The sequence below is a fragment of the Cnephaeus nilssonii genome (assembly GCF_951640355.1).
Source record: "Cnephaeus nilssonii genome assembly, chromosome: 6".
Classification (NCBI taxonomy): domain Eukaryota; kingdom Metazoa; phylum Chordata; class Mammalia; order Chiroptera; family Vespertilionidae; genus Cnephaeus; species Cnephaeus nilssonii.
In genome coordinates, this window is record NC_137077.1 from 11,014,636 (window position 1) to 11,042,024 (window position 27,389).

The 27,389-nt window shown below is 46.8% G+C and overlaps 1 protein-coding gene across 3 annotated transcripts in view; it reads right to left on the bottom strand.

Moving 5' to 3' along the window:
* Positions 1–924: 924 nt before the first annotated feature.
* RFX4 (regulatory factor X4) overlaps positions 925–27,389 on the bottom strand; it is a gene marked incomplete at both ends in the record, with an annotated part of 127,731 nt that continues 101,266 nt past the window's right edge. For all 3 annotated transcript variants that reach the window (XM_079773681.1, XM_079773680.1, XM_079773682.1), the window contains 5 exons: positions 925–1,197; positions 9,753–9,891; positions 11,850–12,012; positions 24,344–24,505; positions 24,843–24,962. In XM_079773681.1, the coding sequence (XP_079629807.1) occupies positions 925–1,197; positions 9,753–9,891; positions 11,850–12,012; positions 24,344–24,505; positions 24,843–24,962 (857 nt within the window). The remainder of the gene's footprint in view (positions 1,198–9,752; positions 9,892–11,849; positions 12,013–24,343; positions 24,506–24,842; positions 24,963–27,389) is intronic.

Consider the following 27,389-nt stretch of genomic DNA (forward strand, 5'->3'; position numbering starts at 1 on the left):
GGCTCAAAGGCACAGCTTTGAAATTTTTTTTCTATCAAAGTGTCGGAAATTATTTCGTCTTATGAAGGAACCGTGAAAGTCACTTGCACACTTGGTGCTCAGTAAGCTAATGTTGGTCCATCCAGTTTCACAACATTAATACAGCAGAATGTGATACTCAACGCTCGACATCCGCATCGCACAGAACTTTAGAAGCCTCTCCCTGCCTTTTGCTGACACTAGCCATTGTGCAAACTTAGGACAAATATTTGTACATAGAAGAGTTGGTCCCCTACGAATGTCAGTCAACTTAAGGCATACAGAACAGACCTCTTCCTTTCCTCTAGACAGTGCTTACGTTCTAATGCAGGTACTGTGACAGGCACGAGTTGCCAGATACCTGCATTTAGCCCTGATGCTCCGGGGAGCACCACCAGGCAGAAGGAATGCGCTGAACATATCTGAGGGCTGTTCACTGTACAGTAAGATGTCAGACAGATAGCAAGGTGAGTGCTCTTGGTAAATTATGTGCCCATCCAAGAACACAAACCAGATTCTGCCTCCAGTATCCATCCTTCAAGACTAAAGAGCTTTTGTCAACAGAAAAATAAGTAACTTATAGGGAGTGGTTGGCAACACAAAGCAAAGTCATGGAACAAGGGGAAAAGGCACAGATGGGCCTGTCTGAGATAGTGCTCTACAGAAAGTGAAGTCTGGCTTGGCTACAGGAACCCAATCTCACTGACTTTTAGTGGGTCCTGTTTCTGAACTAAAGTGTATTCATCCCATACTGAATCCCAGCCTCACGTTCATTAGGAAAATGGATGCCTAGGAATGGTTTACAAGTTATAATGTATAGAGATAAAGTCTTCTGGGGGGGAGTGGATGGGTTTATTATTATTATTAATACTTATTAATATTAAATATGGATTCCTATGAGAGCAGTCATTTAGCCCATCCTGTGGAGGCCTCTCCATTGATGTAAGCAAAGCCAGGAAAGTGTTGCATGTGCTCATACTCAGAATTCCTGCGGGTGGTCAGGGGTGTGTACATGTCACTAGAGTTTCCATACCTCGTGGAATGCACAGGCGGGCTTGTGTAGCACGTGTTGGCTGTGGGCACCTCTGGCCATCGGGGGGTGACTGCAGTAGGATGCAATCTGGGAGTAGTGCTCATCAAACAAGGCTCCATCCGGGAAGTGGGGCTATTAAAAGGGTACTTGTTGAGGGGAAAGAAATTCCACAAAGTTAAAATTAGCTTGAAGTTACACAGACACAATATCAGTCATGTTCACAGTTTGTTAAATTTCTTAAGAAGCTATTAGTGAAAGTCGATGGGATGGAATCAGTGAACTTCTGAAAGATTGAACTGTGGTCTAGGTCTCCAACAGGGGAAAGCAAAGGATTTCTTAGCCAGTATTGGACTGGTGTTCACTCAGCCAGTAATACAGACTTTGTGCTCAATCTGGAATGTCTTGGGAAGTCAAACCCCAAAGAAGGAATAGCCCTACTCGGAATATAGGAGTGATACAAAGTGGGGCAGGGGGAGGGGAGAGAGAGAGAGAGAGAGAGAGAGGAGAGAGAGAGAGAGAGAGAGAGAGAGAGAGAGAGAGAGAGAGAGAGAGAGAGAGAGAGAGAGAGAGAACGAACGAGAACACAAACTTGAGTAATAGCATGTCCAAGTAGATGTGGATGGATGGCTGTGAGTTTTATCACTAGTTATGGAGATGTGATAGGTCCCACTCGATCAACCCAAGAGAACAGTACTGCCAAGTGAAATACAATGTGACATTATTAAAAATAGCACTTTACAGTTGAATTCAATTATGAACTGCAGCCTAAAAGCAGGCTTTTGAAGAGGAAGCAAGCAAGCTAATAGCTTCAAAGGTTATTATTAGTGCCTATCATTTGGAGAACATCTTTTTGGTCTCCAGTCACTGGAATCCTGGAAGAGACTCAAGCAGGAAGTGGCAATAATTGGGCTCGGTGTGTGTGAATGTGGAAGGAGCCAAGATGAGCCAACTGAGAGGGAGGGGAGGTGTGCTCTTGTGCAGGCCAGAAAAACAGGTGCTCGTGGCTGTAAGAAGAGGGGAAGCAGTTCTAGAAAGAATTAGAAATAAGAGAAATGTCTCTGAAGTGCTTCTTCTTTACCTTTTTGCCAGTTCCCAAGACAGCTATGCAAATAAGCCCTTCGGTACGATCAGAGGGGAGGCGCCAGGTTTGTGGGCCAGTCACCACAAAGATTTCCTTGCTGTGCTAAGGGCCACCCCAAGAGGGACAGGAGCCAGTCAACAAGGATGGCAAGGACTGCAAGTCGGGGAGAGAGTGTGTGAATTCTTCTGCTCCCCATCTGTCTTCCCTGACAGTTGGAGAGTGGAGCCCTGAGGGATTAGGTGGGAGGCTGCCTCCTGTGAGGGAGACAGACAGGCTGAAGCCTAGACAGCCGGGAGAAGGGGGCATGACAACAATGGCTGCTGCTGGTAGTCTCGGGGGCCAAAGGGATCGCTCTGCCTCTTTGAGTGGGAGCCCGAGGGGAGCAGGGGGAGGCCGATAGGCCCCAGGCATGCAAAGAGGACCAGCAATTCATCCAGTCAAGGAGGAGGGATCCCACATCTAGTAGAGAGGGTCTGTTGCACCCAGGACAGCATGCCCTACAGAGCAAAGTGAAGCCACTCCACAGTAAAAAGAGCAGGTAGGGAAGCGGGAGAAGGTTATAGTGGTGTCTGGGAACTCACAGGAGACGGCACCAGGGCTGTTGCCAAGGTGACTACTGACAGCATACCGAGGCTTTCATAATGCTGAAGTGCACCCTGGTCCCCGTGCAGCAGCCACATGGTGCTGTCTGTGTGGCAGTGGAATTCCAGGCCAGGACCCACTCTAAAGCCCAGAGAGGCCACCGGAAGCCTGGGCCCTGCTCAGTAAAACAGGGTCCCAGGTGTTAAACAGCTCAGATTAAGAAATGTTACAAAATAGCTTTTGTTTTTTTCAAAAAGGTTGCTTGTTCCTCGTGATAGTCTGTCTTCACGATGCCCTCCTTGCTCCTCCCTGTGGCATGCCCGGCTCGTGCCCATTCCAGAGAATTTTCTCCTACCCGTCTCCTCTGCCCAGGACGTGCTGCACCACCCCTCCCTGCCCCCAGGCTCCTTTCGTCTGCCTTGTGATCATTCTTCAGATCTCAGCTCAAATGTCACCTCCTCAGAGCGACTTTTCTGGACATCCTTTCTCAAGAAGCTCAACGCTCCACCCTCCGCCGCTCTGGTCGGAATGTTGTCATTCTCAGCAGCTGTCTCTTTCCACTGGCTTACAGTCACCCATAAGCTCCCGTAGGGCCTTCTCATGCCCGCCACCATATTCCCCACATCTAGAATCATGCCTGGCACCTAGCAGGTGCTAGCTAATTATCTGCTGAGTAATTTATTAATTGGTGGGATGTCACCACTAGATAGAATCTTAGGGATCCCATAATCCATCTCGGTGTCGTACAGATGAGAAAAGCAGTGCCCGAGGAGAAGCGTCCTGCCCACAGTCACGCCAGCCAGTGGCAGAGCTGGTGGACGAACTAGGCCTGGGGCCCCGCTCCCCCCCCGCCCCCCCCACATGTCTGTCCGCCTGGCCCACAGCTGAATGACACAGAGAGGAAGAGCACTCCTTCGTGGACAAGCAGCCCGTTGACCTTGACCTCTCCCCTGCAGACCACAGGGTCCCGCAGTTCTGACCAAGCCTCCGCTCGCTGGTTCCCTACCATCTCTGCTGCCTTGGCTTGTGTGTGGACTTGGAGTCTCCTTCCCACAGAACCCAAGAGAGTGTGGCTTTTGTGCCTGATCAAGGACCCTCGATGCAGCTGTGCCCAGGGGTTGTGTCACAGACTCAAAAGAGTAATTGCCTGGAAATGAGGCTGGCTCAAAATATCTCCAATGTGACAATAAAATCCTGTTACCACAGAATCCGGCTTGGAAAATTCTGTCCCGTTAGGTCAGCTAATTGCAAATGAGTCAGTGACTCGCTTTCCCGCGGTGAAGAGCCCATTGACGGGGAGAGGCTGCAGCCCGCTGCTGCCGCCCGGTCACCAGCGCCACCAGAGGCTTCTTATGCAGTCGGCCCGCGGCACCCGCCTCACCTTTCCCACTTCACATCCGGTTTCATGCCGGGTCCTCCAGCAGGCTGGGCACAAACCCTGGGTCCTGAGAGCTCGGCCCGGAATAAAGGCGCTTTTTGTTGAGGGCCCATAACAGGAAGTTACTATTTTCTGGGTCAGATCACAGGCTACTGTCCTTGATGTTAAAATGGAGCTAAGGCCCCAGTTCCTCCCCGGTGAGAGGGGTGTGAGGTGTGGCTGTGGGCACGTGTGTGTGTGTGAGTGCGTGTATACATAAGCAGTCAAAGGTTCGGTCACATGGCCGAGGCCTACGTCTGCCTCAGCTGTGCCTGCCTCTGGGCCTCCTTGGAACCATATTAGGACGTTCTATTTTGAGAAACGACTCCCCACACCAAGGGCTGACTTTCCTGCACATGGAGAGGGAAGAATGAGCCCTTTATCCCTGACCCTTACCAAGTGGGCTGTTACTTGAGCCAGGGGTGAAAGGTGGCCCAGTCAGGAGCACAAACTGTTTTCCCATGAAAGGCGGCTCACACCGCACGAGACGCTGCCAGGGGCCCGCCCTGACTTCCTCTCAGTCTCCTCTGGAGGAGGGCACAGCTCCCCCCAGATCTCTGCCAGACAGTCGTATCTGCTGAGCTTCTAGGGTCAGGACTGAGTTAATACACGTGAAACACTTAGTACACCCATGTAGTGAGTGTTCAGAATGCGTTAACTATTATTAATATTCTTCCTCGAATCATAACATCATGGTCTATTAATGACAGGGAGAGCCTCGGGCACTGACCATCTGGTCCTACTCCCCTCATTTTCAGATGAGGGAAGTGAGGTCAAAGAGAGGGGAAATGACCGGCTTGAGGTCACGCAGCAACTTAGTACGCAAGTAAGGATCCAGTCATTCGTTCATTCATTACTGAATTCCCACTGAGGGGCAAGCCCGTGCTGGGGTCTGGGAATACAATGGTCAGAAAAGATGGACCTGGCCCTGCCTTCACAGAGCTAGTGTAGTGAGAGAGGCAGATGTTAATTCTATAATTACAAAAAAGTAGCAAAGGATCATAATAATATACACAAATAGTGCTAACTCTGAACCAGGCCCTGTTCTACCTTTATTAACTCACTTAACGCTCACAACAACCCTATGAAATAGGTACTACAATGATCTCTAGTTTTCACATGAGGCACTTGTGCAGAGAGCTCATCCGAGGCAGAACTGGGGTGTGCACCCAGGAAGCCTGGCTCTGCAGTCAGGATCTTACGCCCCGCCCCGTTGGCTGACTGATCTGTACTCCCTTTGGCCCAGGCTGTTATCCCAAAGCAGAGCACCCTCAGCAAACTCTGTGGCAGTCAGTGGGCCTCTGAGACTGAGCACCCACAGGCCCTGGGCTGACCTGGGTTGAGATGAAGGTTCTGTGGGAGCTGTGACTGGTGGGCAGGGCTGGGCCTTGGCCATCCAGATGGGAAGTAACGGACGGCTCTCCAGGCCACTCGAAGTGTATTTGTGTCACACCGCTTGTGGTTGATCACATGGCTTTTGAGCTCAAGTTTACATTCCCAGTCTACATTCATGGCTGTGGGGAGGGTAGAGGTTCCATGAAGGTGAGTGGAGTGAGGCTCAGAAATATTTTGTAGCTGTGTACTGAGTCTGGTTTGTTCTCTCTTTTGGGCCGGGCATGAGAATGGGGACCTAGGAAGGTACAGCTGACAAGATCCCTTGTTCACTTATTCTGATGTGAACAAGGACAGCATCCTTGCAACAGGGTGTTTTTCTGAAATAATTTAAACCTTACACTGTGAGGCCTCATTCATCTGGACTCCCTCCTTTAGAAATTATGAGAATTCAAGTAGGGCTGGAGGTTTACCTTCCTATTACCCAGAAAGCAAGCATATGTTGTGCAAAACAGCAGAATGAGCAAGGGCACACATATACTCTATTTCAAAAAACAAATGACTACAGATTGCTTTGAGCATATAAATGCTGGGATGTATACGATTATTGCACGTCACAGGTGTACTGAAATGGCTCTTTAAGGCAAACCTGGCAGGAGTCATTTCCAGTTACTCTTGAGCTGACAACAATGGCATTCTGTAACCATATTCCATCATTCTTCAACTCAGATCTTTTCTCCAGTGAGTCTGATATACTCAAGTGTGATTTTCAGTACTCAGAGTTGGAACAGTTGGACCTCTGCTCTGGGAAGCTAAAACTAATTAGCCCTGGCTGGGTGGCTCCTTGGTTGAGTGTTGTTCCACGTACCAAAAGGTCGCAGGTTCGATTCCCAGTCAGGGCACGTACTCAGGTTGTGGATTCTATCCCTGGCCAGGGTGCATATGGGAGATAGCCAATCAATGTTTCTCTCTCACATTGATGTTTCTCTCTCTCTCTCTCTCTCTCTCTCTCTCTCTCTCTCTCTCTCTCTCTCTCTCTGTTTTCCTAAAATCAATAAAAGCATATATTTTTAAAAAAACATAAAACTAATTAGCCCTGCACTGGGTTTCCCCCATATGCTCAACCTTAACCCAAAGAATCAGGAAAGGAAAGACATAAGGTATCTTGGGTGTGTGATTTTTCTCTTTGGAAACTTGAAACTTACTGAGAATAGTTGCAGTAGCCTCGAATTTACCTCCCACCCTCCAAGGCACACAGTGTTCGGCTCTGGGGGCTTGAGAGTTGGAGAACTTGCATTGGGGTCTGCTTTGTCACTTCCTGGATGCCTGACCTGAGGCAAACTACCTTCTGAAGCTGTTTCCTCATCCTTAAAAACTGGAGAAAAGGCTGCTATGATAATTAAGTGTATTTGAAAGTGCCTAAAACAGTGCTTGTTGCATAAATGTTAATGAAAAACAAAACAAAGGGTTCTTTGTCGTCAGAGAGTACCTTCCATAGAAGCAGCCTGCCAGAGATGTGATACATTAACTTCTCCCCGCCCCACTTTCTACATGGAGACTGAGGCCTAACCCATAGAGTGCACAGTGTGCTGTGCGGTGGGGTCAGAGGCTGTCACAGGCTTTGTCTAAAGGCCACAGGGCACGGTGGTGAAGAGGCTGGCCAAGGACCTGCCACCTCTCACAGGATGTCTAGTCTGGGTCCAAAGGGCTCCACCCTGGGCGTTCATGTAGTCCTGGGCCCTTCGCGGGGCCCACTAGTAATGGCAGTGCTCCAGTCGGGGAATGTGTGGCTTCTAGAGCGGATGCTGCAGGCTTATCTTTGATCGCCAGGGACCACATGGGCCTTTAAGAGACCCTGGTGTTTTTGTTGTTGTTGTTTTGTTTTTTATAGCAATGGCTGTAAAAGTATCAACCCAGAAAACCAGCTGCAGACATTTCATAAGGAGGCACGAGGGATGAGGGGGTGAAGTAAGAGGGAAGATAATGCCGGGAGCTGTGGCTTAGAATGTAAGCTTGATCTTGCCACTGTGGCTTAGACCAGTGTCTCCTGCTGGAGCGTCAGTTCTCCCAAAGCAGGCACGTTTCCGTCCCATTCTCCACTGTACTCTCAAGGCTAGGGCAGTGCTTGGTACATAGTAGACACCTGACAGTCATTTGAGGAATTGAGGAATGAATGAATGAATGAATGAATGAATGAATGAATGAACGAACGAGTGAATGAGCTGCTGATGCTGTGTCTGGGGTGACGCAGCCTGTAACAGCAGCTCTGTCACAGAGAGGAGCACAGACCCTGCTCCCGAGAGAAGCAGCCCCTGAGGAGCTGGCGTCTCTGTGTGACACCGCTGGAGACCTGTGATGAGTGCCCAGGTGGTGATTTAGTGGAATCCACTTGTTGGTTTGTCTGGGGATTATACCAGGGCTCCCCTTGGTACCTCGGATGGAAATCAAAACAGACGCCTGTGTGCCCCGAGTGCCGAATTTGTGGCTACATTCTCCTCGGGCCCTCCCCCGGATGACGGCAAACGCTGTCCTGACAGCTGATGCAATTGCGGCCTCCACCCTGGCTCACGTCTGCCATCTCGCTTCTCCACCCCTGCAAGCGCTTGGGAGCAGAGCTCCCTGCCTCCACCAGCCCCCCTTCTGGTTCTTGCTGTGAGTGCTGCGAGAGCTCTTTCTTAAGCACAGCTCTCACCTTGCCACTCCCAGGCTCCCAAACCTACCACGGCCCCCACACCTGCACAACCAGTGAGCGTCCTTGGCACACCACACTGTTGTTTATGCCGACCCCTCCTCCTGTTGCTCATCTGTTCCATAAACGCTCAGAGAATGCCGACATTTGAGAGGCAACAGAGGGTGATGCCTAAGAGCTTGAACAGCTGGACCACACTGCCTGGGTTCAGATCCTCGGGCAAGTGACTCTCCCTTTCTTTCCTGCAAGGGTTACCGTGAGGGTGTGCAAAGGGCTTGGCCCATGTTCAGTAAAAGCAAGCTGTTCCTTCTGATAGACGCATGCCCTGTGACCCGGGGATGCTAGACTTAATTTTTGCCTTCAAGGAGCTTTGGGGTCTCCTGTGGGAGTCAGGAAAGTCAGCAATGATCACAGTGTGGGAAGTGTTACCAACAGAGGAAAGCCCAGGGTGCCATGCACGTACAGAGGAGTGGGCCTATGAAGTCCTGGAGGAAGGAAGGGGGGAGTGTCAGGAAGTGCCACAAAGACCATGAGATGCTTGTCAGGAACAACAGTGAAGAGGCTGGGGCAGAGACTCTGAGCCAGAGGAAGCCACCTCAGCGCAGGCCTGGGGACTGCATACGGCTGGCCTGCCTGAAGCAAGGATGGGGGTGGTGCCGTTTGTAGGCCAGAAAGGCAGGCAGAGGCCAGATGGTAATGAATCTGAGAGACAGGCTAAGGCATTGAACTTGACTCTGAAAGCGATGACATGCAAAAGAGAGTATTATGACCGACTGGGTTTTCCCCCAAAGATTCCTTTAGCTGCAATGTAGGGGACAGACCAGAGATGGGACAAGTTTAGCCACATGGAGACCAATGGGAAGGCTTTTGCCATCATCTCGCGTAGATGAAGACCTGAGTTGAGGCAATGACCCTGGGGGTGCAGACACACAGAATGTGGAATTGAGTGGAACTGGCAACGAGGTGTGTCTGGGGCCAGTGCACAGGAAAGTGTCTAAGACAAGTCGAGTGCCCAACACTGATGTTACAGGTGCAACCACAGTTCCATTCCCATAGGTCACAGCGGGTCAATTTGGCTGGTTAGACAGTAAGAGCCAAAAGAAAGGTGTGGCCTGAGAATATGTGATAAGGGTCCACCTGAGGAGGATTCTCCTGGTGAGACTGTGTGGGGGTGGGACTGAAAGGAGCACACATGGGAGACCAAGACGCCAGTGAGAATGAGGCTGAGATGACAGTCCTGCATGACTCGCTGAGGGTCTGCCCCAGGAGAATGCTGATGGGAAGGAGAGGTCCAATCGGAGCGGGGCTGCCCGAAAAGGGGCAACAGGCATGGCAACCAACTGGATCCTGGGATCAGAGAGGTGAGAGCGGGCGGAACTAAAGATAACTGTTCGCCCCCACGTGCATGGGTGAGAGAAAGTGGAGTGTGAACGTGGCTGTCTCCCACTATGGGCAGCCCCTGGAGGGCCGAAGTGACACTGAGGAAAAGACCATCCTTTCCTGTGACACACAGCTGCACACACAGTATACAGAAGGTGCTTATGCACTGTGTTACATGAGTAGACCTGGCCAGGACAAGCAAACAGGACCACCGACTCACCTGTGCAGAGCTCCTGTGGTAAGGGGCGTAGTGAAGTGGTCCAGAGATGGCTGCCTCGGGAGGGAGGGCCGGGTACTGGCTCTGCATTGGCGGAGGATGCTGGTTGCCATAGCTCCCATAGTTATAGCTTCCTGTGTATCTAAAATGCATGAAACACATTGACTATTGTGAGTAATAGCAGGAAGAACAGATCAGTCTGACGTCTTCAAAAACCAACCTCATCTGTTTTTTTCCCCTTTTTGTTTTCCTTTCTTTCTTCCATTTTTCCCCCTGTCTTACCATGTCCACTCTGTAGCTCTGTAGCTCTGTTGTGGTAAGTTTAAACTCCCAGGTTGATTTTCCTTCTCCCTTGGGTACATCTCCCTTACCACCCAGCAAGCGCTCAGGGAACAAAAGCTCGCCCTGAGCAAAACGTAATTAGTGATGGAAACCTCTACTCCTGTTGTCTTAAAAAGCCCCATATGATATCCTGAAGTCAAATAGGAAAATAAGAGGTTACTTTGGGATTTATGTTTTTGTGTTGTTCAGGCCTCCGCATCCTCATGATGCGGAAGTGTGTGGTACCTTCCAGGCGCTCTCTCCTGGGAGAAAACACCATGGCCTGTCAACCAGGCCTCAGGGAGCCCGGCCCCACCACCTTCCAGCTCAGGGATATTGGGCTCTCGGGCTCCTCGAAGCCTCGTTTCTCCTATCTGTGAACATGCTGCACATGCTTATTCGGAGGGTCACATGTGTGAAGACACTCCATAAAAAAGACAATCCTGTGTGCACACGGGATATTCTAATCAGTTCTTAAGAACAACTTTACAGCAAAGATGCTGCCATGACCACGTGAGTGTCTATCCGACCTTTCCTGCAGAATCAAAAAGCTCTGAGCCCTGGCTGGTGTGGCTCAGTGGATAAGGTGTCGGCCTGAGGAATGAAGGGTCCCGGGTTCAATTCTGATCAAGGGCACGTGCCTGGGTTGCGGGCTTCGTCCCCAGTAGGAGGTGTGCAAGAGGCAGCCGATTGATGATTCTCTCTCATCATTGATGTTTCTCTCTCTCCCTTCTCGCTTCATCTCTGAAATCAATAATAAAAAAAAGCTCTCTGAAATAATTTTCAGTATCTATTCTAAATGTGTGAGGAAATACCCTAGGAGCCCCCTGAAAAATAATGGCTACACTACAGATCGGTCTGGGGCACCTGAACCAATGGAAATAGCTCAAGTACACCAACAGCCAGGCCTGCGCCGATCCTCAGGGTCACCACCTTGCTGCATTATGCTGGGCCACCCTGAGGAAGGGACCCGAGAGGTCGAGGTCCTCCTCCTCCTCCTCCTCCTCCTCCTCCTCCCCTCCCCTTCCTCTTCCCCTCCTGTATCCCCCACAGCTGGTCTGTTGGAACCTGGCTCGGGAGCTCACTGCACCCACAAAGCAGAGCCTCACTCTTGAGGATAAGGGCCCTTTTAACACCGTAAGTGTTTTTCAGATCACTGCACATTAGACATTGTAAGATTAGTGTCTTTTGATAAAGACAGTGCATAATGGCAAAAAGCTACTGTGATTCAGGTCACACTTTTAAATGGATCTGTAGTTTATTTCTCACAGCAACATCACTGCACAATATAGGCAAAATGAATGATTGAATTATTCAGGGTCCAAAGCATCATTGGAACCCATAGGGATTCCCTGAACCCCATTCATAATTCCCACCCTCCAGGGACCTCCAGCTCTTAGGTGGGTAAGCCCTCCTCTGAACAGTCATGAAAGACTGGGACCTGCCAGGAAGCGCACAAAGAGCCACCGAGGGACGGCTGAATGGCGTGTGCAGCTGAGACTTTAACGAAGTGAAGAGGGAAGAACACAGCTGCTCAGTGTGGACCCCATGTTTACCAGCTGTGTGACTCAGAGGAACTGAACTTCACCAACCAAGTCTGAATGTCCTCATCTATAAAGTGGGGTCGCCTCACCTGGTCGTAGTGGGGACTGCTGGGCACAGGAAGAACTAAACACTGGGTGGCGCTCCTCCTGCCCTTTGAGAAAACAACTGCCAAGTAAGCCCTGCTCTTTAAAGTCTAATTTAAAAGTGAGGCAACAACCCAGGAAGGTCGCCTACCCGTGCTCCTCTCGGTGAGGATAGACTGGTATCCTGTGTGTGACGGAGGAAGAAGGCACATGCGTGCTCCTCATACAGGGGAGCTGCTGGGAGTTTTCAGCGGGGGACCCCGCCGCTGTCGTCACCGTGTAGGTTAGAGACCACGTGTATGACTGCATCGGTCCTGCAGAGACAAATTAAGACGCATCAGTCCTAGTACAGCTCTCGCACTGCCAGCTCTTCCTTAGAGCACTTCAGGGGCTTAAATTTTTAAAAAATGTTTAATTTTTATTAAAACAGGTTATCTTCAAGTGGTAGGATTGAGGGTGGCTTTACATTTTTTCTTCATTTGGCTTTCTTGACCTGAAAGCCAAAATATTTACAAAGCATATGTCTCTCTGGTCCCCTGACCTCACCAGAAGCATCCCCTACCCCCTGCTTTTGTTCTATCTGATCTAGCCATAATATCTTTCTTTCCTTTTTTCCCAGAGTACCACAATTCCCAGCACCACAGGGCCTTTGCACATGCTCTTTTCTGCAACCCAGAGCCCTCACGCTTCCTTCCTTCATATCTCAATATAGAGAAGCTGTTTCCTAACCCCAGACTGGGTCAGATCCCACACTGCACTACAGTCCTTGATGGTGCCTACCACAATTTGTAATCCTACATCCGTCAATGAATGTGATTTGATTAATGCCTATCCTCCCCACTCCTCAACCCCAGACTATAAACTCCATGAGGGTAGGGGCCTTCTCTATTTTGCCCACCATTGGCTCCCCCAGTGTTTAGCATAGAGCCTGGAGGCCAAAAGACTTTCAATAAAGTTTTTAAAAGGAAGAAATGGGAAAGGAAAGATAGGAAGAAAGGGAGGGAGGGAAGGAGAGAGAACAAAAGAAATCTTGGGGCAATGTAGCTCAGACAGGCCTAGCAAAATAAATTCTCAACGTTCAACTCAACAGGTGTTAAGGATCCAACAAATTGCTTTAAGCAAACATAAGTAGATTATTGAGCTCTGCTTGCCCAGGTCTTTTTGAAGATTATTAGACAGTGACCCTTACCATGACCTATTCCATACATATTGTTAATTCCACTAATTTATTTTTTAATTGGATACCTTGGAAGTGCTAGGGACTGAGAAAAGAAATTGACAAAATTAAAAACACTCAAGATGCTTAAAAATTTTATGAGATGTTTAGAATTTAAAAATGGTAATTTAAGAAATAACTAATAATAAATAAGCTTATGTTATTTAATGAACTTATAATAACTGGACAATAAACTCATCAAATTAATTTCTGATAAAGTCTAGAATGCTGACATAGTGAAAATAATCAAGCCTATGTTAGAAGGTGGAGGGAATAGGATTCAACTCCTCTGTGTAGACACATGAAAAACTAAATCGTTAGGAGGCCAGTTTTAAGAAGTAGAAGAGAAGCCCTGGCTGGTTGTAGCTCAGTTGGTTGGGTTTCATCCTGTACACTGAAAGGCCACAATCTGATTCCCAGCCTGGATTGTGGGCTCAATTTCTGCTAGGGGGCGTGCAGGAGGCAGCCAAACAATGTTTTGTTCCCATATCAATGTTTCTCTCTCTCTCTGCCTTCCTCTCTCTCTAAAAATAAATAAATAAAAAGTAAATAAAGTGACAAAATATTTTTTTTTAAAAAGAAGTAAAATAGAAAACTTGATTCACTAATTCTGTATGTTCTGCAACAGATCACTTCTATCTTAAAATTCCTCTGGAAAGATAAAGAAAAGGTTTTCATTTAAAAAATGCCATCCATTCCATTCCAAACACTTTTGCAAATAGCACAGGAGAGCAGCTGCCCTGACACGGCAGGGGGAAGGGAAGAGACGGAAGGTCAGCACTGCGCCAGTTACATGAGAGAGACCCAGTAAGGAGTACCCCTAGAGGTCTGTGAAAATAGCACCCTATTCTACATACACGTGTTTATTATTAAAAGAAGTTTCTATGGAACCCTCCTGTAAATTAGAGAATCTTTTGGAATGCAAATAATGTCTTTCTTTTTTTATGAAGTGACACAGATGCAACCCACAAGCATGAAAGAAGACACCATTTATTGAGCATCTAATATAGGCCAGGCACTGTGCTACGTGCATTACAGACACCCTCAAAAGAAATAACATCCCCAGGTGGTGAAAGAAGAAGTTAAAACAAAACTGGAGCAAAAAGTGCAATCAGGAATGAGATGAAACATGCATACCCTGAAGGTCCAGATTCTTTCTAGGTGGGCCTTAAACTTGGCTTGGAGTTTTCCAGGGGAAATGCTATAAAGGGGGAGCTGACAGGTTAGAAGCCACAGGATCAGAAACAAATCACTCAGGAGAATACTGTCCTTGGAACTCAGAACACACAGGAATTTCTTTCTCACGCCCTTACAATGGACTCCATGTCTTGGGTTCTTAGGATGGTTCCTTATGCCAACACTACTTGCAGGCTACTGACGTCACACAAAAGTCCAGTTCAGGGGAAATGTAGCATGTTAAACGTGCCCAAGGCCCCACAGTGAGTGGACGGCCCAGCGGGGCTCTGAACCTGGTCGCCCTACACTTCCCACTAACTCTACCATAATGTCTCTGTACTCTGGGTCCTAGTTCTGCCAGGGACTGTGTGTAAGCTCCTGGCAAGCCTTTTACACTTTATGAGCCCTTCTTTCATTATCTGCAAAATAGGGATAATAATGTCTATCTTGAAGGATAGACATTATTATCCCTATTGTGAGGATTAACTGAGATAACATGTCAGAGCCTGGCACAGGGTAGGCTTTTAATGATAGGCAAGCACTCTTCATGAATTCAGGCATTCTTATGTCAGACTTGCTTAAAGTAGAAATCTCTATATTTCCCATTTCAGGTTGCAAGGAAGAAAGACAAGTTTCTTGGGTCAGATTCTGTCACCAGGGATGAAATATTTGAACAGCAGCAATAATTCAGCTAATGACAGCAAACTTCTACCAGGGTTTTCTGTAAAATGCCTGGAGCCTTATCTGCCAGTGTGGCTAAAAGTACCCCTTCCCACTTTGCACATCTACACGGTATTTTTCCTCCAGAAGAATACTTTAGCAGACTGTGTGTTAGGCATCATTTATAATACCTGCAAGAAGACTGGGAGGAAAACCCCCAGCATGATCATGTCCCTGGTGATTGAATTTTGTGTGATAACTCTCCTCTATATTTCGAACTGCCTACGAAATTACTGTTATAATTTTTATTAAAACATATTATCTTCAAGTGGTAGGATTGAGGGTGGCTTTAAATTTTTTCTTCATTTTGCTTATGTTTTTTTCTATAATGAATGTGTATTGCCTCTGTGAAAAGAAAAATATTAAACTATGTTAAGCAAATTTTACATACAATTGGGAATGGAACTGGAGGGAGGTAGAAGTTTGCGAGAACAATGAACCAGCCACATCCAGCAAGTAATTAACCCTTGAAGCCCCTGGGACCTCAGGAGAGCACAGCGAGGTCAGTGGGGCTTGATAGGGGGCAACGAAGGGGGCCAGAGGATTTTCTCTCCTCTCCTCCTCCCCTGCCCCCTCTGCCCTCCCCGCCCCCAGCAGTAGGAAGAGGCGTGATAACAGCCGTCACCTAGACAAAGCAGCAGAAGTTACTTTTTCGTGAGCTCCGGGAGCACAGCAAATGTTCCATATTCATCTCCGTATCCCCAACAGAGGGGTCTGCCTAATAGTAGGTGTTCAGTAAATTTCTGTTCTATTGAATTTGTTGTTGAAGGAGTAAAAGCTTCTAGAAACAGACGTTATCAAACAAAAAGCTAGTGGAACTCTTGGAAAAATGGGCTCCTGTGGTCTGGGAAACAAAACCCCTAAATGGCCATGTGCCAGCAACCTAACAGACCCACTCAGGCAGGCTTAAGCAGATTAACACCTACTGGCTTGGGTGAGAAACCCTTTTTGCCAGGGTAGCAGAAAAGAACACCCCTCGCACTCCCCTTCCTACCCGTGGGACCTCCAGTGAGAATTGCTGCTGCTTCTTTCTTTAGGAAACTAATGAAAGAAAACCTGTGCCGTTAACAGTTTGTGCTTCATTTTTAAGACAGCTCTAATTGCTTTTCATTTGCTGGTAAAACCATAACAAACCTTTTCTAGTTGTCAAAGTCCCTCGCTTTCTCTTCTTTCCCCCCCTCCCCATTCCTCTACTCCCATTTGAAAGTCTGAGGACAGCGCTGGGAGCCCCTGGTTTTTGAGAATCCTATAAAGAAAAGTTGTCCATGTTATAGTATTGAAATTGCTAGAGAGGAATATTTTCTTTCCTTTCCATTCTCAACAAAACATTTTATTCCCCCAATATTATTTTTCTGGAAGGGATTTTAAACACAGGACAGAAAGGGTGCTTGGAATATAATGGGCAGTCAGTAATGATTGTTGAATAAATGAACGATTGATTGATCATCCAACATAAACCAGACCTCATGCTAGTTTCTTTTTATACATCAACTCATTGAACGTTCACAATAATCTTTTCAGTATTACCTTCCTTTTTAGGTGAGAAAATTGAGACCCAAGACTTGCTCAGGTAAGTGGCAGAATTGGGATTTGAACCCAGACCTGCCCAGCTCCAACACCTTTCCACAACAACCGCTTCTAACAGGTGAATGTGCATTTGAATCCCTGGCATTCTTGTTATAATGCAGATTCTGATTCGGGAGGTTGGGAGTCTGCATTTTTAACAAGCTTCCCAATCATGACAATGCTGCTGGTCCATGGACCACACTGAGTGGCAAGGCTCCGCAACACACTGTCTCCTGCCATGCACCCTGCATGTTGAGGGCCATTAGAAGTCAGAAGTTGTGAGGTTGGTGCATACTGGTGAAAATTTAGACTATTTCCCAGGCTCTCTGGCCATGCACTTCCTTCAGATCTTGGGCTAAACTGTTTGAACCTTTTTCCCACTAGGATTCTATGAACCATCCCAGATGTTGCTCAGGTTTTGAGCTAACTTAAGCCTTTTGTTAGTACCTTCCTGGGAAATAAGCCCCTTTAAGTATGTCCAGACTCTAGAGCTGCTCTGCCCTAAAACAGTAGCCACTAACCATCGGTGGGTATTTAAATTTAAATGCAATTAAATATCCAGGTTTTTTTAGTTGCTCAAGCCACATTTTAAGTGCTCAGTAGCCACATGTTGTTAGTGTCTACTGTTTTAGACAGCTCAGATTACAAATGTTTCTATCATCACAAGAAGTTCCATTTAAACAGTGTGCTTGACAATATTTGATATTAAACAAGCATTTCATGTAATCTTCAAGATGGAGACAGGGAAAAAAAATATTTTATATATTTACTAGAGGCCCAGTGCACGAATTCGTGCACAGGTGGGGTCCCTTGGCCTGGTGATCGGGCCAATCATGGCCAGCTGGCTGGGGGGAGGGACCGTGGGAGGTTGGCCAGCATGGGAGGTTGACTGTGGGAGTGCACTGACCACCAGGGGGAAGCTCCTGTATTGAGCGTCTGCCCCCTGATGGTCAGTGCACGTCATAGCAACCCATCCACCAGTTGTAACAGTCACTTAGGCTTTTATATATATAGATATATACATATAAATCCCATTGGCTATCAGTTCTCCTCAATGTAATTGTACTTAAGGAGAATTCTTGCTGAAGTGGAAAAACTCATCCAAGTTAAACTTGATCAATAGTTCCATGGCCAAATTCTAATTGACAGAACTGAGCAGGGGCAGCAAAACAATCCATTCCCAGAGAGATGCTGATTCCTGGTCTGGCCCCGCCTGCCTCTGCAGCTCCTCTCCTGCCACTCTCCCCTCTTCCCAGACACTAGTCAGTCCTCACGGGCCAGGCTCGTCTGCCTCGGACCTGGGCACAAGCTGTTCCTACTACCCCAAACATTCTTTTCCCCCCCCAACCTGCCTAACTCCTTGTTACCTCTTCAGGGAGGCCTTCTCTGACAAACAGCTAAGGTGGGTCCCCATTTTATACCATTTCATAGTATACTATTATTTTCATTATGACATTTGAAGTTATATATCTACCTGGTGGTTTATTTCTGCATTGATTATCTTACCCACTAGAATAGGGGTGGGGAACCTTTTTCCTGCCAAGGGCCATTTAGATATTTATAACATTGTTCACTTTAATATAATTCACTTAATATACATTTATGTTGCTATAAAAAAAAAAAAAACAACTCCTAGATTTATTGAATTTCGAGTCCCGCCTGCAGTTGCCTTGGCAGGGCCAGACCAAATGATTTTGCAGGCCTTCTACAACCTGCAGCCAGATGTTCCCTACCCCTGCACTAGAATACAAGTATCATGATAACAGGGACCATGCCTGTTTTCCTCACTTCTGGACCCCCAGGTCATGGCACAGATTAGACACGAAATACAAGGAATGAACAAATGAATGGATGAGCAAACCCAAAGGTCCCAACACCAAGCCAAGACCCTGATGGTATGAAGTCAAGAGCAGATTAACCACCTATTTTTAATCCTAGCTTACATTTCCTTATTTCATTCATTTAAAGAAAAGGAGCCAGCAGGGATGGAGGAGGAGGAAGTTCTGCGATGAGTCATCGAGGGCTGAGAGGCAGGGCCACAGTGTCCGGCATACCCCACTCAGTGTAGCTGCCCTCAGAATAACTGAGCTTTTGTTATTTGGAAAGACTAGGGGCCAGTTATCTTTGTTATACCCTCCACTGAAGTAGAGAAAACGCAGCTGGGCAGGCCAGATGTTCTACAGTTAGGGCCATTTATGAGGAACTTGCTTTATTTCTTTACGCATCCTAGCATCTCAGTGATTTAATTTGCTGGTTTTGTGTTGTAGGGAACCCATGGTGGGAAGGAGAAAACACGAGTTTAATAGTTAACTTTTATTGTCATTGTTGAAGGAGGGAATACTTAAAATGACATCATAAACAAGGTCTTAGAACCCTTTGGTGGCCTGACCCGGGCAGAGTGGGAGCTTCACATTTTGCTTTAAGTGACATTAAAGATTGCAGCCCAATGCCATGTTAAGCGGACAGGGCAATTTGGTATCACCTGCCACACTCCCGAGGAGGAAGAGACCAGTTTTCCTTAAAGAAAGTTATGGTTTCTGAACTTTGCTGAGCCATGAGGGCGGTGGCAAGCTCACAAGGTTAGGAGGAAAAAAAGGATGTATGAGAATCATAGATATCCGCTTGTGGAAATCTGCTGAAGTGGAACATTGAACCATCTTTACCATGGCATTGTCATAGACTTGAACATGCACAACTGAAATTGGCCATGCCTCAGGTTCAGTTTTTGGTGCCTGATATTCCTTTCCTTTCCCTTTCATTTTTCTCCCTTTTAAAAGCAATTACTATATATAGTCTTAAGAAAATACACTTAGAAATACATGTATACAGGTGTGGACACAGACCTAGATATAGAGAAGCAGAGTGGCTGTATTCATAGTGATTCATAACTCCTTATCTCTACTGCTTTGTATTCACTAATCCTTGTATAAAAAAGATACAAAGGAGCCCTGGCCGGGTGGCTCCGTTGGTTGGAGAGTCATCCCATGCACCAAAAGGCTGCGGGTTTGATTCCCAGTCAGGGCACATACCTAGGTTGTGGGTTCGATCCGATAATTGGCGGATATTTCTCACACTTCTCTCCCTCCCCCCTCTCTTCCCCTGCCCTTCTCTCTAAAATAAATAAATAAATAAAAACATATCCTCGGGTGAGGATTTAAAAAAGATACCAAAGGGTTTTGTGCAATGAATTGATTTTCTCTTTGTGCTAAACCAAGCAGACATAATTCAGTTCTCTTCCTCATAGCTGAGAAATGAAGTGTCTGTCAAAAGTGAGACACTGATTTGTGGAAGAATCACAGACACCTGACTGGCCTTGACTCTCAATAAGTCAGACTTCATATGTCCATCATCCGAGCACTGTCATTCAGAGTGGGCTAGACACCCAACTAAATCATGAGATCACATAAAATCTCACCTAAGGCATTAATAAACTGTTTTAGCCAAGGGTTTTATTCTGTTTTACCCACTTCTTTATTTCTTGCTTTCTGGTTTGGACCCTTTTTAAAAAATTGGTTTTGCTTCATTTTTTCTGTTAACACTTCAGATCCTTTTTGGAAAGCAATGGTATATAAATAAGCAATAATTTTAAGATGGAAATAAAAATTAACTGGGCATGGAAACTATATGCTGAGTTAACGTTTTAAAAAAGAAACATGGCAAATGCATTTTATAAGATGCATAATTGCTTCCCAATTTACAGTGTTGCCTAATGAAAAATTACACAAATCCCCCAATTTAGGAAGCCTACCATAATACATTTCCTACTATTTTGGTATATATCATCACTAAATAATTTGTGCTTTATAATGCAATATCTATAAACCCATACATGTTGTTAGGAAATTATATTTATGTTTCCTCCAAAACCATGAACCACAAATACATGCCAAGATCCAGTCTAATTTATGGATGGAGTATTTCAAAAGTGGTACTTGACAAAAATATTATACCTGGTTTTATGTAGGATGACATTTTTAATGCCCCCTGGAGGTATCTGAGAACAAAGCTGGAATGTGCCAAAATCTTCAAAGGTTACAGTCATCTGAAGAGAACCTGGTTCACATTTGTATTTCTAAGAAGCTACTTTTATGACTCTTGAACACATTGCCCAGAAACCTCTGAACACGTTTATGGTATTGCTGTGGCTCTGACTATCACACCTGCCTACTCGCGACCTCCAAATTGCTGGGAAAAAAGCCAGGCCGACTCTGGCTGGATGGGAGTTTGGAAGAGCCTCCCTCCCAGAAGCCTCTCTCCACGCCTGCGCCCCGTTTCCATAGACGCTGTTTGTTATGTTGCTACACGCAAGACAGGTAGCACTCAAATTGTTTCTGCTTCATAATGCAGAACTGTTTTATTTGCATAATTTCCCTGTTTATTTTCTTAGTAAGGATGTTATCACTGACTGACTTGCATGTGTGTCTCCCCGGGTGGGGGCAGGGTCTGAGGCAGGATGACTCAGGTCACTGGCTCCTGGCTGTTCTTACTGGCCTGGTTCCTCTCCTAGTGAGCCCGGGAACTTGGGTGGCTGCCCCCTAACTCTAGTCTGGGAAGATGCCCGCCCCCCCCCTCCCCCCCGGCCCCCAGCAGCTGAAGAGCTGTGATCAGTGCTTCAGTTCCCGTCCCTTGTTTATTTTCAGTGAACAAAGTTGTTCGCTATAATTAATTCCTCTTCCTGAGCCCTCTAAGCAGGAACCGCAACAACTCACTACGGAGAGAAGGGGCGGGGGGGGGGGGGGGGCTCATGTTCTTTCTCTTTAAAGTAGGAAACAAAACATGATTTGAGGTGCATCTGTGTAAAGAAAATCCAACTTTCCACAGAAGAGGAGAGCCCTCTCTGGCTGTGTACCCAAAGTGAAATCAGAGCTCCACCTCATGCCAGTTACTGACAGCCCTACTGTTCCACACTCTCAAGAATCCAGGCTCCTCAGCAGGTCCTGACAAAGGGCCACTGAGTTTGCTGGCGAGTTTCTGCCCCTGGCAGAGTGCAGAGGAGGCAGCACCTTACGGCTCCTCAGCATCTGCTCGCTTCCTCTCTGAGTAGCTCCAGTTCTGGAGACAGGAAACTTTGGGGAAGGAATTAATCAAAAGACTGCGGGCATATATACCTAGTTCCCTGAAATGGCATGCTCCCTTGCCTCCAGGCCTTTTACTACTTACTTCCTCTGCCTGCAACACCTTCTCTCTCATTGTTCAGCCTTCCCAGGCCCTCCAAATACAGGTTGTAGGCCCCCTTCTATGTTCCCCTAATACCTCGACACTTCTCCCAACTTAGCATCATCACTTTGCACTGTAACTCATCAGAGCCCTAACCTCTACACATTCTCTTGTTTGCGTAGCCAGCTCTCTGAACTGTTTAGTATACAGAAGCCACTAGAGAAATATTTATTGGATAAATGGATAGGTATGTGAGTAAATGAATGGGTAGAAAACAACATCCTAAATAGGGCACTGTTACCCTATTTAGTTTTCAAAAAATAGCATTGGGTTCCTAGCCTATTCTGAAAGCAATTCTACTCTAAGCAGCACTAGGATATAACTAGGCCCATGCTATGAGGATCTGGAGGAAGATTCTGACCCAGAGGTTGATGGAAACGTCAAGGCTGAGTAGGGTTTTCTCCCACAGGATGGAAGGATGGTTCTGGAGGTAGAGGTGTGAAAAGTGATATGGAGAATGAGAGCTTTAGGGTTTGGTGTGAGGCAGTGAACTTGGGGCCCCAGCACTTTGAGGCGTGGCTTCAGGAAAATAAGCCCGGCAGGCAGTGTGGAAGCAGACAGACTAGACTCCGGAGGAATGGGTCGGTCCAGGTCGGTACTGAGACAACTGGACTTGGGAGGTGTGGTGGTGAATGCCAGTGTCTCCTCTATGCATCCCCCTTCCCTACCTGGGGACACACATTTCCCAGCCTCTCTTTGCAGTTACATGAGGCCGTGTGTCTAGGTCCTGGGTGACAGAATATAAGTGGAAGTGCCACGTGCCACCTTCAGGTCAGGGCTTGACAAAGCCCTAAGGCAGAGGTCCTCAAAACAGTGAGCATCAGAATCACTTGGAGGCTGTTGAGCAAATCGCTGGGTCCCACCCCTAGAGTTGCTAATTCAGTAGGTGCAATGGGGCCTATTAATGAGCATTTCTAACAAGTTCCCAGGAGATGCTGATATAGCTGGTCCATGAACCACACTTTGAGAACCACTGTCCGGGCTATGGTGGAGGCAGATATTGAAGGAGCATGTGCCTCCTCTCCGACCTAAACACCCTGCCAGCACTGTTTGCAAGCATGAACCAGATGTCTACTGTGTTAGCTCCATCCATGTCTGGATCTGTTTGTTACAGTGGCTTAGCTGATCCTAATACAGGAGTTTAGGGAGAGGAGAGACTTGAAGATGACTTGGGTAATTGGGGGAATAGTAGAGCATGTTGGGATGGAAAGATAATGAATTAATTATCACAGTCATAGTGAGTCCTCCACTCCACAAAGGCTGGCCTGTCCATCCAGGGCTCATCTAGTGGAGGATCGTCCCTGCCTCTGTTCCTGTGAACCCAGTTCTCTTTTCTTAGCTGAGCCCTTCGTATCTTCCAAGGCTGCCTTTGAGTCTCACCTCTCTCCCTGTCTGCCAGCGTTCAGATGGGAAAGAAACTGATGGCTTCTCCCTCTAAACTCCTGCAGCATTCTCAGCGGTAGCCCTCATCTTATAGGCCTTAATAAGAGCAATCCCTTCTATGTGGATAGCACATCGCTGTTAATAATGCACTTGGGTCTTTTTTACCTCATCTGATTGCAACCACGTGGGATAATGTGGAGGCACACATACACACATTCTCTCGTCATTATTATTATAGTAGAATCCCGGTACACGACATTCGTGGACTCGGGGAGGGGGGGCGTACCTCAGCCTGGCCTGGACCCTTTTGGGAGCCCTCAGGGAATGTCTGACTGCCCGAGGGGTCCCGGACTGCAAGAGGGTGCAGTCTGCACTGAGGGACTCCCCCTGCCCCAGTGCACAAATGTCATGCACCGAGCCTCTAATATAGGATATTAGCGAACATTTGTTTAATTGAGTGAATGAATTTGAATGAATTCATTGATGTCTACTACTGACTATGGTACCCAGGACAAGGAATGTAACCTTCCTCACCCTCTAGTCTTCCTCCATAAAATGGAACTATAGCTATCTTGCAGTGTTATTGTGAATATCAAGTGAGATAGTTATGCAAAGGTCCTTTGTATGTTGTAAAGCAACATTTGGACAATAGCGAGTAGCTACTATTATCCCTGTAACATCACTTTTCCATTTCCAAACCTTGTCTTGGCAGGAGATCCTCCAGGATGTGTCTCCAGCTTACCTTCCCAGCCGTATGTGACTCCTGCAGGGACCTATGACACTTCAGCCAGAGCTTACCAGTCTCTGAAAAGGCCCACACTTCCCTACCCCTGTGTGTGTTCTCACACTGGCCTCTGCCCAGAAAGCCCTTTTGCAGACCTTTGTCAAAGTCAAGTTCCCGCCCAAATCCTCCTCCTTTGTGAGGTTTTCCTTGATACCTCTGACCAGAATCTCCCCTTCCCTAGGGACCCCACACACCAGTTTGCACCTCGTCGTTCCCATGTCTTGAATATGGTTGTCATGCTTAGTAGATGGCTTTCTGTCTGACCCCTTTCCACAGCTGCCTCTGTTTGTGGTTCTTGTTTTCAAGAATGTCTATTAATTTATGTTTTATATAATTTTAATCATTTTAGTGGCTTAGATTTTGGAAGGATGGAAATTTTATCATGTACTTAATCTGCCAACTTGAAAACAGAAGCCTAAAGAATATGTACAAATGAATAACTGCAAGTCATCTAAAAATCCAGGAAAATACTCAGGTTTTTGGCCATGTTGGGGAGTGGGGCTAGAGAGATGAATATTTATCCAGAAAGTTCTTGCTTTAAACGTCAACTCCCCACTCAGAGCCTTGGGGGACCTTTTATTACCTGTGGTGCTGAGGCCAGTGTACTCAGGGGATGGGTTGCTGACAGGGGAGGATGGAGGTGGCACTTCCACGGACGTGGCCGATTTTGCTGGAGAAAACGACGGCACTGGTGAAGGGGTGGGTGGGGCAGCATCTGTCAAGATAATCTCTTCTTGGACTTCTGCTATGAGTAGAGAAAAGGGTGGGTTCTTATAGCCAAAGGTCAAGGCGAGTTGTCTTTAAGGGGCTTTAAAAAATGACAGTCTTTCTACTCTGCATTGTCACTCCTCCGCTTAAAGCCCTTCACTGGTTTCCCATCACCATCATGGCACCCAAGGCAATGCCCATATACAACATGCCCATTCTAAAGAAAAAGACATGACCGGTTTCATGCCACATGACCTGCTCGCCATAGCTACATTCTCAGGGGTACAGAGCTAAATAAAGAACCACAGAGCACAGAAGTAAGGACACAAATCAAACTGCCAAGTAGGGCAATGTCCAGGGCAGTGCTGGCTTACCAGTGCTTCCTTCTCCCTTCATGGCCCGCATGAGCTCATTGGCCCGCTCCTGACAGTGCAGGGATTCTAACAGGTAGAGCACGTAGTCATCAAACATCAAGTGAATTAGGTGAAAAGACCCTGGTGAGAGAAGACCCAGACAGAAGGGTGAGTCGTGTCAGCACACAGCTGCCCCTCGGCCTGGTCAACAGCACAGGTTACACTGTGCTCGGAAGATCTGTTCTGACTCTCAGTCCCCACTCAGTGATGATCTCCTCATGTCAGAGGTTGCTCTTTTTTATATATTTTTATTTCAGAGAGGAAGGGAGAGGGAAAGATAGAAACATCAATGATGAGAATTATTGATCGGCTGCCTCCTGCATACCCCCTATTGAGGATCAAGCCTGCAACCCGGGCATGTGCCCTTGACCATAATCAAACCAGGACCCTTCAGTCCACAGGCTGATGCTCTATCCCCTGAGCCAAACCAGCCAGGGCTCAGAGGTTGCTCTTATTTGCTGTATCCTCAGCCTAATCTGCTCAGCATAGATGAGTGGCGTTTACACTTTGTGGCAATGCAATCTTTTCCTTGCTCAATCTAAGAATCTTTGACGTTCCTCCAACTGCCTAAAAGAACTTAGATAGAGGACCTCCAGGAAGGGAGAGATCATCATAGACAACTATAGTTTAAAATGAACTAGTTTGTGATAGACAAAAAGGAACCTGGCAAGGCCCATTTGATCAAAGTCCTTTCCGTGTCCCATTGTTGTTGGTGGTTTTTTTCCCCCCAATTTAAAACAAATGTATTTTATTTTATTATTATTATTTTTGTTGTTGTTAATCCTCACCCAAGGATATTTTTCCATTGATTTTTAGGGCGAGTGGAAGAGAGAGAGAAAGACAAAGGGAAACATCGATGTGAGAGAAACACATTGATTGGTTGCCTCCGGCCAGGGCCAGGGCCTGAGGAGCCTGCAACCAAGGTACGTGCCCTTGACCAGAAACGGACCCGGGACCTTTTGGTCTGCAGGCCAACACTCTATCCACTGAGCCAAACCAGCTAGGGCTAAAATTTTATTTTTCAATTACAGTTGACATTCAATATTATTTTATATTAGTTTCAGGTGTACAGCATAATGGCTAGACAATCCTATATAATAAAAGCCTGATGCTAAGTGTCTGGTCGGCCATTCAACCAATCAAAGCATAATATGCTAATAATATGCTAAGGCTGCTCAACCGCTCCCTATGACATGCACTGACCACCAGGGGGCAGACAGTCGACCTGTTGACCAGTCGCTATGATGTGCACTGACCACCAGGGGACAGACGCTCTGACCGGTAGGTTAGCTTGCTGCTGGGGTCAGGACTAAGCGAGACAGGCTGGACATGCCCTAGAGCCCTCCTGCAGTCCTTCCCCGGCTGGCCAATCTCCTGCATCCCTCTCGGGCCCCGAACCAGTAGGGTCCCTTGGCCTGGCCTGCGCCCTCTCACAATCCAGGCTGAGGGACGCCCCCCAAGTGCACGAATTTTGTGCACTGTGCTTCTAGTCATATATAATTTACAAAGTGATCCCTCTGATAATTCAAGTACCACCTGGCACCACACATAGTTATTACAATATTATTGACTATATTCCCTAGGCTGACCTTTACATCCCCATGACTATTTTTTAACTACCAATTTGTATTCCTTAATCCCTTCACCTTTTTACTCACTCCCCCCAAACCCTCTTCCCTCTGGCAACCATCAGTCTGTTCTCTGTATGTATGAGTTTGTTTCTGTTTTATTTGTTCATGTATTTTGTTATTTAGATTCCACACCAATAGACCAGTGGATTAAAAAGTTGTGTTATGTATACTCAACCATAAAAAAATGAAATATTACTATTTGCAACACATGGATGGACCTGGAGGGTATTATGCAAAACGAAATAAGTCTGGAACCCCTTGTTAAAGATGGCTCAGCAAACACTTCTTTCCCAAACATTTGCTTTTTCAACTCCATGTGATTGCCTTCCAGCCCTTTGAAGTTCCAAACCACAGCCTCCCTTCTCCTGATTTGTCCTTGTGTCTCACATTCATATGGAACCCTGTTTGTACATACATAATTGCATTTTGTTATTTTCTCCTCTTAATCTGTCTCATGTCAATTCGATTATTAGACCATCCAGAAGATCTAGTTTACTTATTTAGAGGCCTTCTGAGACTCTCTGGCTTTATTTTTCTTGTGATTCTGTTGTCGTCACCACCACCATTATCATTGTCATCATCATCTTCACACTTACCTTATATTGAGTGCTTACTCTGCGGAGACTATGCTAAGTAATTAACACAGGTCTCAGCCTTACAACAAACTGTGAGATGGGTGGTATTATCCTCTGTTACAGGTGAGGAAATGAGTCTCCCATCAGTAATCCAGTAGGGATTCGCCTGTTTGGACTGGCTCTGAAATCTGCTCCCATTCCCCTATAGATCACCTACTCCCGTGGTTGGCAAACTGTGGCTCGCGAGCCACATGTGGCTCTTTGGCCCCTTGAGTGTGGCTCTTCCACAAAATACCATGGCC